The following is a 13,440-nucleotide window of genomic DNA, read 5'->3' as shown; positions in this document are numbered from 1 at the left end:
GCTTACTATGTGCATGGTACATTTTTTACATCCTTGCACCCTCAGTCTACTTGTGTCTTCGAATTTAAGGTAAGTCTCTTGCAGACAGCATAGTTGCATCATCATTTTTATCCATTCTGCCAATCCTTGCCTTTTGACTGGAGAGTTTAATCCATTTAAATTTAAAGTCACTACTGATAATGCTGAATTTTCTTCTGTTGTTTTCCTATTTAGCATTTTTTAGTCATTTATCTTTTTTTGCCCTTCACTTCCATTGCTGCCTAGTTTTACATTTCTTTGATTTTGTGTTGTACCACATTGAGTGCCTTTTGATTTCTATGTGGATATATTTTTCATCTATTTTCCTTGTGGTTGCCATGGGGTTAAAATATAACGTCCTAAATATATGACAGTCATATTTTGTTTGATACCAACTTAATTACGATCACATATACATACACATTTCCTATACCACATGTCCCCCCCAAATGTTCTGTTCTTGTTTCCACTTTGTACATTGTGTATCAAAAGACATAGATTTAAGTAAGAAGTGGAGTTACAGAGTACAGTACAATAATACTGGCATTTATAGTTGCTCAAATAGTTCCCTTTATGACTGGTCTTTATTTCTTGTTGCTGTTTTGAAGCACTGTCCAGTGTTCTTTCCTTTCATTCTAAAGAACTACCTTTAACATTGCTTATAGGTCAAGTCTAGTGGTTATAAACTCCCTCGGACTTCTTTTTTTTTTTTTATCTGAGAATGTCTTAATGTCATCTTCCTTTTTGAAAGATCTTCCAGATACAAAATTCTTGGCTGGCAGTTGTTTTCCTTCAGCACTTCAGATATTTCAACCCACTTACTTCTTGCCTCCTTGGTTTCTGATGAGAAATCAGCACTCAGTCTAATTTGGACACCCTTGTATGTAACATATTGCTTTTCTCTTGCAACTTTCAGAACTCTTCCCTTGTCCTTTGTATTTGATAGTGTAATCAATATATGACAAGTGTTTTTATTTTCATGTTTAGCCTGTTATGTGTTTGCTGAACTTTTGGATATGCATAGTCACATCTTTTGCTAAATTTTGGAAGTTTTCTGTCATTATTTATTTGACTATTCCTCCTATCCCTTTCTCTCTTCTCTTTCTTGGACTCCCATACTGCATATATTGGTTTTCTTGATGGTGTCCCATAGCTGTCTTAGGCCATGTTTGCCTTTCATATTTCTGTTTTCTTTATGCTCCTCAGCCTGACTCATTTCAAGTGTCTTGTCTTCATGTTCACTGATTCTTTTGCCAGCTCCAGTCTTCTCTTGAAACACTCCTGGTTCATGTTAGTTATTGTGGTCTTCAACTCCAGTAATTCTGTTTTGTTCCTTTTGAAAATCTCTATCTCTTAGACCCTCAAATTGCTCATTCATTGGTTTCCTAATATCCTTTAGTTCTTTCTCTGTACTTTCATCTCCTTGAGGATTTTTAAGATCATTTTTAAAGGCTTTGTTTTGTGTATCCACATTCTTGTCTCCTTATTGGTGCATTCTGTATTTTTATCTTCTTTTAGGTGGGCAGTGATTTCCTGTTTCATTGTTTGTCTTGTACTCTTGTTACACACTGCATGTTTTAATATTTTAAAATGTTATCTCTGTGATTTATTCCCTGAGATGTCTTTTTCTTGTTTTGGTAACCAGCTGGTGATATGACAGAGACTTGCTTAAGCTTCAGCCCTGCTCTCAGGAAGGTTGGCCCAAGGTGATTGCAGTGTGCAGAGGTTTCCCTTTTCAGCCTTTGTCTTTCCTGGGCTTTTGCTTGTTACTTGTTTGTGATTTCCCTGTTTACAGGAGTTTGGTTGTCCCCTGTTTCCCAGGAGACAGACATCCCTCTCCAGGGTGTCTGAAGCCAGTAGGCCTTTATCCCAGACCCTCCACCTCTATAGTTTTTTACAGTCCCTTTATTGTCTCAAGCTGTTTTTGCCTGGAAGGTAATTTTGGGAGGAGGGTCATCCCAGAACGGACCTCCCCAAGTCAGTCTTCCCCAGCCCAAACAGGGCCAGGGATCCATGAAAGGGGCACAGACGAGATCTAAATTGCCCTGGGGTGGGAATCAGGAAGGACACCAAAAGCTTCTCTGATGACTCCCTAAAGCTGAGCTTTCCTGGCCTGCCCAGCACATGCAGCCCTTCAGCTGACTGTCCCCACAGCCCTAAGGAAGCACTGAATCTTTAAATCTCCACCACCTCCACCCCTGTCCGGGGTGTATTGAAACAATAGCTGCCCCCAGTGATCCAAATTCACTAATCAAATCCATGAGCAGTGATTGAACATGCCCACCCCTGTTCTTGGGGAAGAAGTTTTTTATGTCACTTCTGTCACCAGCAAGCTAGCCAGGGGCTGGACCCTAAGGTGGCCTGCCAGAAGAGTGGGGCAGTAGCACCAGTAGCCACCATGTGGAGAGAAGCAATGGCATTTCAAAATAGTTGTTTCAGTTTCTGTCTGTTTAACAGTGGTTTTTGTGGAAGGACAAGTCCTGATCCTTTTCTGAAACGGGATATTTTCATGACTAGATTTGCATGTTGTGAGCCATTGATCCCTCTAAATTGACCAGGAATGTGAATTAATCAACCCCGTAATAAAATATTCTTAAGCTTCTTGGTTTATAGCCAAGTCAGTTAGGGTGTGATCTAGAACTCAGTGTTGAGGGTGTTACATTGTTCATCACATGTGGAAGAACCAAGATGATTTAGCACAAAATATACCCTGAAGGGCAGGCACGGGGTAGAGCAGGAAGAGAGTGAGAGTCCAGAGGACAGGGATGGATGTTGCAGAACCAATGCTAGTGGATAAACCAATAATATTTGTGAGACAATCCAGACTGCTTTCTCTTGTGGAGACCCAATTCCACATGTGATATGAGTCAAGGATTCCTGTGTTGTATCAGGGAGGATATTAAAAATATCTGAACACCAATGATATTCTTGTTTTTATATGTACAGTAGAGGTATTCATATCTTTTTTTAGCTAGAGAACCCAAGATCTCCTACCTTTTTGAGCCTGGGAAAGGAGTGTCCTCCCTCTATTTCTCTGGGAGCACATCTCATGTTCCTGTTGATTGGGCTGGGGTTACTCCCAGGTAAAGATTTGGGATTTATAGCAGGTGGGTCTGGAAATTGTGGCCAAGACTTGAGTCTGAAGTCTTCTTTCTCCATTTTCAGGTTTACTCACCTACTGTTTGTCTGGTTGTGAGAGAGAGCCCAGAGGAAGAGAGCTATCAGCTGAGTTATTGACAATGCAACCACAGGTGAGTAGAGAATTCTTCCTTAACTAAATTACAACTCTGTTTCCAGTAGATGGGCAGGTTTCTCCTATTGGTGTCGATATTCCAGGTACCGTTAGGAGCTATTCAAAGATCTGAACTTCAATTAAATTTATCCAGACTCTAGAACAGTTATGGTAAATTTGGGACTCATCAATAAGTAATCTCCTTCCCAACATTACAGTAGTTTTTGCAACCTCTATTAAGGCTGTGTATTCCATGAATAGTGAGAGATGTTTCCTTTTTCTCTCACAACCTGTGGCTGCATTGGAGAATCATGCATTCATGGATCATGATAGTGCCTGAAACTGGCTTAGGCACACAGTGAACAGAAGTGATAGAGATGAGTAAGGCCGGAAGTTACCCATCAGAGGGAGGCTGATTGTTTCAGCAGGTGCATTTGATCAATCCAGTGTTACAGTTGCTGGGTGTAGGGCTGTGCATTGCTGATAGGTATACAAGAAAAAGTTACCAAATAAAAGGAAAAAGGAGTACTGTATTTTCCCCAATTTTAAATTTCTTAAAGTTTTGATTTGCACATTTTGAAAGAGTCAAAAGAGGAAAACTAAAATTCTCCTTACCACTGTTGTTCCCAATTACCCAATTTCAATTTTTGTAAATCAATTTTATTCAAATTTTATAAATGGATGCAATGTATAGGAAATATTGTTTCCTTAATTTTGGCTGTGCATTCAGTAGGAATATAATAGAATAAAATTCATGCCCTCATGAAAATTTTTTAAGATTTGGAGAGATAAGTAGCAAGGAAGGGGCTTCTTTTAATCTTGAAGAGACACATGAGATGAATGTACAAGACAGGCACTGAAAAGTGGTGTTCATAAGCCACAGAAAAAGTTGAGAATGGGAGTCTCCTACCACAGGAATGGTCAAGCTAAAGCGGCCATCTTTCATTACAACAGTCTCAGAAGTCCCTAATTATTGTCTTGAATCATCTGTATTTATACATTGTAATGATCACCTGAGTTATGTAGAATCGAGGGAGGCAGCACTTACTGATCCAGAGTTCTGTATGACACCTGTTCAGTTCTGCAGCATTCTGGATACTGTTACAAAGTTCCCTGCTATTCTAATGAATAACATCTGTGAATCAAGTTTGTATAGAAAGTACTTCACACAGTAGCTCATTGAATCTGTAAAACTGCTAAGGTATTTTCAAACAATTTTATAAATGAGAGGCAAATGAGGTCATCTATATAGAGGAATAATCTAACCATAGTCATTGTTGAAAAGTGATATATCATGGATATTGCTTGCCTTATGATGAGTCTGTAGATTTACTTGAAATTTGTGGAAAAGAATGTTTTAGTTATGAATGCTCAAGTGCAAGTTTTATAATCAGCACCAGGAAGTCATAATTACTAAGGTTATTGGGAAATTTCAAGGTGTATATCATACCACACATAATGTGATCTTCCTTTTACAATGGAGTATTATGTATTCAGAATGTGTGTGTGTCTGTGGGCATATGTGAAAGGCAGATGGCAGTTCAGCATTGAGAGTGAGCTTACTGGAACTCCAAACACATTTTGAGCTTTATACACACAGTCTCTTCTTCCTCAGTACTGTCATTTTAAGCATCACACTCAGGACATTGGTAATGATGGTCCTCTTTGAACCCAAATTTCTGTAATTTAGGAGTTAGTGACCTTAAAAGATGTAGCTGTAGACTTCACCCAGGAAGAATGGGCCCTGCTAGACACATCCCAGAGAAAGCTGTTCAGAGAAGTGATGCTGGAAAATATCAATCATCTCTTTTCAGTGGGTGAGTCTCACAAAATTTTCTTTTATCAATAACTATCATCTATCTAATGTATCGACCAAACACCTATATATTTATCATATATCATCTTCTGTTTATTCATGTATCTAGATCAGCTTTTCCATATTATTGTATGATCTTTGTTTATTCTTTTATATTTTTATATTTTATGTTAATACATTTATGTTATGTCATTTTATAATATACAACTGCCTAAGTGTAATTTGTTTCCTTACTTGTTAAAAAAAATTTATTAGAGAAGTGGCTTTACAGAACAATCATGCATAAAATACAGAATTTTCATACATAACCCCACCATCAACACCTTGCAAAGGTGTGGAACTTTTATTACAATTGATGGTAGCACTTTTTTATAATTGTACTATTTTTTTAATGGCAGCTACCTTTGTTACAATTGATAAAATACTATTAAAATAGTACTATTAATATCATGCATCAGTTATATTAAGTGTATTTTTCCATATACCACCCTATTATTAATACCTTGGATCAGTGTCATATATTTGTTATAATTCATGAGAGAACCTTCTTATACTAATACTATTAATTGTAGTCCATCGTCTATAACTTTCAATTTTTATTCTAGTAACATAGGACCTAAAGTTTCCCCTTTTAACCACATTCACATATATAATTCAATGCTGTTAATTACACTCACAATAATGTGCTTCTATCACCATAATCCGTTTCCAAGCCTTTACCATCAACCTAAATAGAAATTCTGTATAAATTAAGCATTGACTCCCCATTATCTAACCCCAATCTTTCTCCTGATAACCTACACTCTAGATTCTATCTCTTTGAGTTTGCTTATTATAATTAGTTCATATTTGTACAGAATTTCTGCTTCCTTACTTTTTACTTACATCTAGTTCACCCCAATAGACTTTAATCTTCTTGAGCACAACTTAATGTCTTTCTTGAATCTCAATCTCCAATACTTGGAGTAGTTCTGGGAACTTAATGAGTAATTTTTGAATGGATAATTAATTGACTAAATATTTTGAGATAATTATTCTATTCCAAGAGCTATGCTGAGTCTTCAAAACACAGTAGTAAAACCATCACACATATCATTTTCCACATAGAATTTAGATTGTTCTGGTAGAATTTTTATTGGATTATTTCTAAAAATAATAAGCACTGTGGAAACATAGCTCTTCTCCCCATTTATAATTTGGAGGATTCTGCAGTCTTTCTTTGAAATTGTGCATGGGCAGCAACAACCAGAGATCCCCACCATGAAGGGCACAAGGTCAAACATTACCCCTTTGCTGGTGAAATATTGTCAGTGTTCTGTGTTCAAAGTACTTTTGCCTTGCTGACCTTCAATGCTGACCTTATTCTTTGGTAGCATGCCATGGACTTGATGTTAGTTCACTGTTATTAACACAACTAAAATCAAGGTATCTTTTTTCCTACAAACAGGATATCAGGTCTCCAAATCAGATGTGCTTTCCCAGTTGGCCCAAGAAGAGGAAGTGTGGAGAGAAGGAATAGAATTTCTCCAAAACCAGAGTCCAGGTGAGCTCTAGGGACCTGTGTATCAGTAAAGGGGCCTGGTCAATTAGTAGTAGGTCCTTGAAAATTTCAACTTCAGGTTTCCATAAGTGAGTTATGATTTCTGAAATGTATGTGAAGATATTGGGGAAATTTTCTTCATATGTGATCTTTATTCTATATACTCATCAAGCTCTACTCAAGTGACTTTGACTTTGGGGACAGGACATTCGTGTACTATTGGAATTGAACTTTCACATAATGATCTTTATCCTAGTCCTACTCTTGAAGGTTTTCCCTCTTTTTACAGCCCTGACATCCCAACTTCTTATTTTTCTTGTATTTCAATCCTGAAAACTTTTCTGACTTTTAATGTTCTGTAATATTTTCTTCCCAGAATATTCATTGATTAGATATTCTTTCCCAGTTAAGTGTCAATGTTTGAAACATAATGGAAAGATATTTGGGACTTTCCAATATTTTCATTCCCCTCATGGTAATCTAACAGTTTATTGTGTTTTCTTGCAGTTATTACAGACAGGAAAAGTGCCTTTAAAAAAGAGGAAATGGTATTCATGCAGCCTATCTGCAGGAAAGACACTTCTAACGTCATGTCATTGGTAAGCTTCATTGGTGGGAATCCTGGTTTTCCAAACAGATACCTGGGAATAGAAAAAAATAGAAATTCAGTGCAATCACCTAACTATAATTAATGTTGGGATTAAATGCTAATCCAACAAATATCTGTGATAGTTTGAAGTTAGGGAAAAATTAACCTGAACCAAAAACTCTAACCTGAGTTTATATAAAAAAAGAATTGCATAAATATGGTTCACATATACAATCTTTGAAACATCATGAAGTTCCAAATTTACTGGATAGCTCTGCAATTGGAATACTATAATAGAGAAAATTTCTGGTCATGAAGGAGAATAATGTATATGTGAAACTAACATGGGGAAGATTTTAATTGGAGACTATCACTGAAGGATTAGTCTAGAATTCATATGTAGGGAGATGAAAACAATTATGTATATGGACAAATGTTTTACAGTCTCTCATCTAATTCTCCACAGCAGAGAGCTCACACTCAAAAGAATTCCTTTAAGTGTAATTATTTGCAAGAAGATTCTACTCACAGATCCACAGTGACTCAACATGCATTAATACACATGACAAAGAAACCATATTTCAGCAAAACACTTGCAAAAGTCCTCAGTGACCAGTCATCTTTTAATCAACATAATCAGAATCACACTAGAAGTAAATCAGATGAATGTCATCAAAGTGCTAACGCCTTTTTGGAAATCGCTGGCCTCAGACAATACAATGGAACTCACTTTAGAGAGAAACTATATAAATGCCATTTCTGTGGGAAAGCCTTCAGTCAGTGCTCTACCCTCAGACGACATGAGAGAACTCACACTGGAGATAAACCCTATGAATGCCATCTATGTGGAAAAGCCTTCATTCAATGGTATATCCTCAGACGACATGAGAGAACTCACACTGGAGAGAAACCCTATGAATGCCATTTATGTGGGAAAGCCTTTAGTCAGTGCTCTACCCTCAGACGACATGAGAGAACTCACACCGGAGAGAAACCCCATGAATGTCGTCTGTGTGGAAAAGCTTTCAGTCAATATTCTAATCTTAGAGAACATGAGAGAACTCACACTGGGGAGAAACCCCATGAATGTCATCTGTGTGGCAAAGCCTTCAGTCGATATTCTAATCTTAGAGAACATGAAAGGACTCACACTGGAGAGAAGCCTTTTGAATGTCATCTGTGTAGGAAAACCTTCAGCCGATATTCTAATCTTAGAGAACATGAAAGAACTCACACCGGAGAGAAGCCCTATGAATGTCATCTATGTGGAAAAGCCTTCAGTCAAAGTTCTTATCTTCGACAACATGAGAGATATCATACTGGAGAGAAACCCTATGAATGCCATCTATGTGGGAAAGCCTTCATTCAGTGCTCTACCCTCAGACGACATGAGAGAACTCACACCGGAGAGAAACCCCATGAATGTCATCTATGTGGAAAAGCCTTCAGTCAGTATTCTACCCTCAGACAACATGAGAGAACTCACACTGGGGAGAAACCCCATGAATGTCATCTATGTGGAAGAGCCTTCAGTCGCTATTCTAATTTTAGACAACATGAGAGAACTCACACTGGGGAGAAACCCCATGAATGTCATCTATGTGGGAAAGCCTTCAGTCGATATTCTCATCTTAGAGAACATGAGAGAACTCACACAGGAGAAAAGCCCTTTGAATGTCATCTATGTGGAAAAGCCTTCAGCCAAAGTTCTTATCTTCGACAACATGAGCGAAATCACACTGGAGATAAACCCTATGAATGCCGTCTATGTGGGAAAGCCTTCATTCAATGGTATATCCTCAGACGACATGAGAGAACTCACACTGGAGAGAAACCACATGAATGTCATCTATGTGGGAAAGCCTTTGGGCGATATTCAAATCTTAGAGAACATGAGAAAACTCACACTGGAGAGAAGCCCTATGCATGTCATCTATGTGGAAAAGCCTTCAGTCAAAGTTCTTATCTTCGACAGCATGAGAGAACTCACACTGGAGAGAAACCCTATAAATGCCATTTATGTGGCAAAGCTTTCAGTCGAAATTCTAATCTTAGACGACATGAGAGGACTCACACTGGGGAGAAACCTCATGAATGTCAAGCTTTCATTCATAGTTCTGCCCTCTGGCAACATGAGAGAATGGACACTGAACAGAAACCATAAGAATATCATCTATATGGAGAGACCTTAATTTTTCTAACCTTAGACAACATGAGATTATTCAAACTGAAGAGAAACTCTGAATGTCATCAGTGTGGGAAAGCCTTCAGTCAACATTCTGACCTTAGATGGAATGAGAGAACTCACACTATAAATGTTTTGAATATGGAAGAGACTTCAGTCATAGTTCTAATCTTTAAACAACCCAGAGAACTCACATACTGAAGAAACACTGTTTGTAATCAAGCTGGAAGTGCCTTTAGTCATCTGTACTACTTAAGTTAACCTAAGGAAATTCACACAGGCAAGAATTCATGTGAATGTCATCTATATAGCAAAGCCTGATAGGAGGTGGTCTGAATGTCATACTGTATGAAAGAATCCACAAGATAGATCTAAGGGAAGTAGAGAGTCCTCATCTGCCACTCTAAGCAAACCAGAGAAATTGCATGTAAGAAATTCTATGTACTTAATGTGGGAGTGCCTTAATTTATAATTTATTCTTTAAGTAAAATGAATGAATTCCACAAAAGTGAAACACTAGGTCTGTAATTATTGTGCACTATCATTTAACCAAATACAAGCCTTGATATGCTAAAGAAAATTCAGTTTAGGTTTAACTATGGAAACAAGAAATAATAAGGAGGAAAAGTCCTTACTAGGAGGATTAAACCCCTTGGGGGAATTCCAGAAAGTTGATGGAGAATGTGTTCAAAGGAAAATTATGGGAAATTTTTTATTCAGAAATTGGGAAGTTTATGTGCATCTGTTACTGTGTCTCTGTGAGGGAAAGTGTTTGAGGAGTTTGGGGAAATCATTGGTTATTTAAGAACTGAGTTCAGTGGTGGAAATGCTATACATAGGTTTGGGGATAGGAGAAAGTGTGAAGTCTGTGACTTGGGAGTCTTCTAGAGTGAATATGGTTCTGTGCTTGCCTCTAATGGATCAGTGATGGACATTTTGGGGTCAGTGATCAAATATCTGAAAGGTAGGAACAGATATGTTTGCTCTCTGATCTTAGAGAAAACAATAGTTCATCTCAGTGACTAGAATCTTTATCAATGGGTGAGAGAATTTTGCACACAGTAGTTCACTGAGCCAAGTAGAGGTCCACATCAGTGTCATTGCCCTGGTGGAGACCGTAATGGCTTCCATGAGAGTCACAGTTACTGGGACTTCAGGTGCCAAAGAGAGCACTTCTGCATTCAACACCAATAGTCTATAATTAGCCACCATGATCCACTTGCCTTTTCCACTGGTCACACCAAGTTATAATAGGCAAAGATGGTGGAGTGGAGAACAGCTGCAGGTATCTCTTTTATGAGTTCTGTAATATCCTTTTCTCCTCCAAGGAGGCAGTATTGCCACTGTTGGATAGTGCAAGGAAGTGGGGGCACAGAGAGTACATGATCTGTCACTCCCCTAAATGCAATGTCCAGAATTTGTTGGGATGGGGAGCATATACTTGTAGTCACCATTGGAATGTGTAATAGTTCAGGATATCAGTGTCTACAATGTATTTCCTGGTGAGAAGCATGACCACAGAGGTGGCCAAAGGGCCAAAGGGGCCAACACACAGGGTAGCAGTAACCTCCCATTCCCATACCTGTTTGGAAGGCCCAAAACCTCACAGTGCCTTTCAGTGCCCCTCCTCTGTATCTCCTGGAATGATAGTGACCTGGGTACCTGTATACAAAAGTGGTATAAGTTTTATTCAGTGTTCCCAAATTGCACACACACTGGGGCATGTAGCCTACGGTTCCTGGGGGAATTTTGAGGGTCCTTGGCCTCACCCTAGGCCATTTTAAATTTGTCCAGTCTTGGTAAAGAGGCTTCTTGCAGGGGTGAGACTCCTCAGTCAGAGCCAAAGGGAGAGGTAGGAGATCTCCAAGTTCCTCCTTCTCTTCCTCTACTGTCCATATCTGGGGATTACGGAGAGGGGTTAAGGAAGGGGAAGATTGTGCTACTGAGCTCATGATCCTCCTTCTAATTTATATTTTCCCCAAAGTGCTCCATGAGAGGGCCCATAAATGATTTCATTTGGGACCCCTTGGCCTAGTAGCCACAAGAACAAGCTTGATGAGTGGGGGCCCCAAGGAAGGGGTGGCTGCTGACCCATCCTACAGATATCAGGAGTTACTGGATTGACAGACATGTGCCTACCACTATCAGTCTGGTTCCTTTGTCAGTTTCCTCAGCAGCCATCTTTGTGGTATGGAGCAGGGAGGGTAAGATAAAGATAAACCTGTTCAGTAGAACCTCCCAGGGGAATCTCTGGGTGAGGAGCAGAACCAGGTTTTATTAGAACCTTTCTAATAAAATCATCAATGTCCCATCACAAACTGGGAATCTGGTAAGGGGCTAAATCTCTGAAGTGGGGTGGAATAGCCATGCACCAAAACGTGGTTGTCTCAGCATGACCAAAGCTTCTGCCTTGCTACCCCAAGCATTAGTTGGAATTCAGGGGAGGTCACTCTGAGTTGTATATGCTTGTCTGACTCCCTGAAGGATTCAGTTAAATAGATGCTGCAGCCATATCAACAACTCCTCTCCCCACCCCTCACCTACTCTCTTAACTGCAATAAACAGTTTGTTGGAGGATGGTGTTGGATGTGAGGTGGCTAAGACTCCTCCATCAGTCTGGTTGATTGAGGTGGTAGTGGTGCCCTCATTGTAAAGTCAGGGCAACCAAGAAGGAAGGTCCTTTCTAGGATTCTGTCCATACCCATCTTTCATATCTCATATGTTCTGGTCTACCAAAGCTGCCAGAAAAGCAATATACCAGAAATGGGTTGGCTTTTTCAATGAGAGTCTATTAGTTTACAAATTTATAGTTCTAAGACCATGAAAATGTCCAAATTAAGGCATCAAGAGGTAGATACCTTCTCTGAGGAAAAGGCCAATGACTGCAACACCTCTATAAGCTGGGAAGCCATGTGGCTGTTGTCTGCTCCCAGGTTGCATTCCTTTCAGCTTCTGATTCCAGTGGCTTTCTCTGTGGGTTCTCACTTAGCTCCTCCAGGGCAAACTGGGATTCATCTCTTAGCCTCTCCAAACATCTGGGTCTGTTTTGGCTCTGGGCATTTTCTCTCTAAGCGTCTCTCTGCTCCTGTCAAAATCTTTTATCCTCTCATAAAGGACACCAGTAAGTGAATTAAGACCTGCCTTGAATGGACAAGGGTCACATCTCCTTGGAAATAATTAGTCAATAAGTCCCACCCACAATTTGGTGGGTCACATCTCCATGGAAACAACCTAATCAAAAGATTCCACCCACAATAGGTCTGCAACCACAAGATTTCATTGAAGAACATGGCTTTCTCTGGGGTACATAACGATTCAAATCAGCACACCAGATCTCCTCTGTAAAATTGGTTTCACCTTCCTCATCTTCAGTTGTAATAGTTTTCTGAATAATGACCAACCTCACACTAACTACAAGATCAGACTGGGACCCCTGATTGCAAGTATGCCTGGTTCCAGAATGAGAACAAGTATAAGAAGCCATGTACCAGGGGAGTGTGTGCTGGATAGTGGAAGCCCCAAGCTCATTGATCTCAGCATGGACCAGCTAGCCAAATCCCTGGAATTCATGGGAAGATTCTCAAAAGTCCCATTTATTGCCACTCTTCCTCCAGAGGACAAAGTATGCCGTAGGTGCCCCACATGTGGACAATTACCTCTATGCAGGTTGCTAGGGCAGGGACAAACCTTCAGTTTAGTCCACAAAGCCATCAGTCCTGTTTTATCCAAGATATTCCTGCACAAAAGGAATGCAAGAGAGACGAAAAGAATTGCCTATAAATGAACCCACCCACTCCATTCCTCCCCCTGCACTCTGCTTGCAGCACCAATATCTGTGGAGAAAGTTGCTTTATTATGTGTTATTGGAACATATGCTCAGGCACAATATGAACCCTTTATCACTTGCACAGCACAAAGGGTCTAAAAGAGCAGTGGAAAAGATTCTATCATGGCTGGTCTCCCAGGGAGGCCAACTGCTGGGGCCAGTGTTGGAAGATTGCAGTGTAGCATGCCCAACTTCTCAGAGAGGATGGACTCTGTGCTGCTTTGAATGTTGAGT

General features: G+C 39.6%; 1 protein-coding gene across 2 annotated transcripts in view; it reads left to right on the top strand.

The window, feature by feature from the left end:
- Positions 1-12,214, top strand: part of LOC119520052 (zinc finger protein 596-like) — a 131,985-nt gene extending 119,771 nt beyond the window's left edge. Inside the window, exons 2-6 of one of the 2 annotated variants that reach the window (XM_037817804.1) lie at positions 3,184-3,269; positions 4,941-5,067; positions 6,514-6,609; positions 7,114-7,205; positions 7,665-12,214. In XM_037817804.1, coding sequence (XP_037673732.1) covers positions 3,184-3,269; positions 4,941-5,067; positions 6,514-6,609; positions 7,114-7,205; positions 7,665-9,359 — 2,096 coding nt within the window. In that variant the 3' untranslated portion in view covers positions 9,360-12,214. Of the gene's footprint in view, positions 1-3,183; positions 3,270-4,940; positions 5,068-6,513; positions 6,610-7,113; positions 7,206-7,661 lie in introns of both variants that reach the window. The other variant, XM_037817803.1, reaches the window with a different exon arrangement.
- Positions 12,215-13,440: the final 1,226 nt, after the last annotated feature.

The sequence above is a fragment of the Choloepus didactylus genome, chromosome 24 (genome assembly GCF_015220235.1).
Source record: "Choloepus didactylus isolate mChoDid1 chromosome 24, mChoDid1.pri, whole genome shotgun sequence".
NCBI lineage: Eukaryota > Metazoa > Chordata > Mammalia > Pilosa > Megalonychidae > Choloepus > Choloepus didactylus.
Note: the sequence above shows the minus strand (reverse complement) of the source record. Positions and strands in the feature narration are given on the sequence as shown.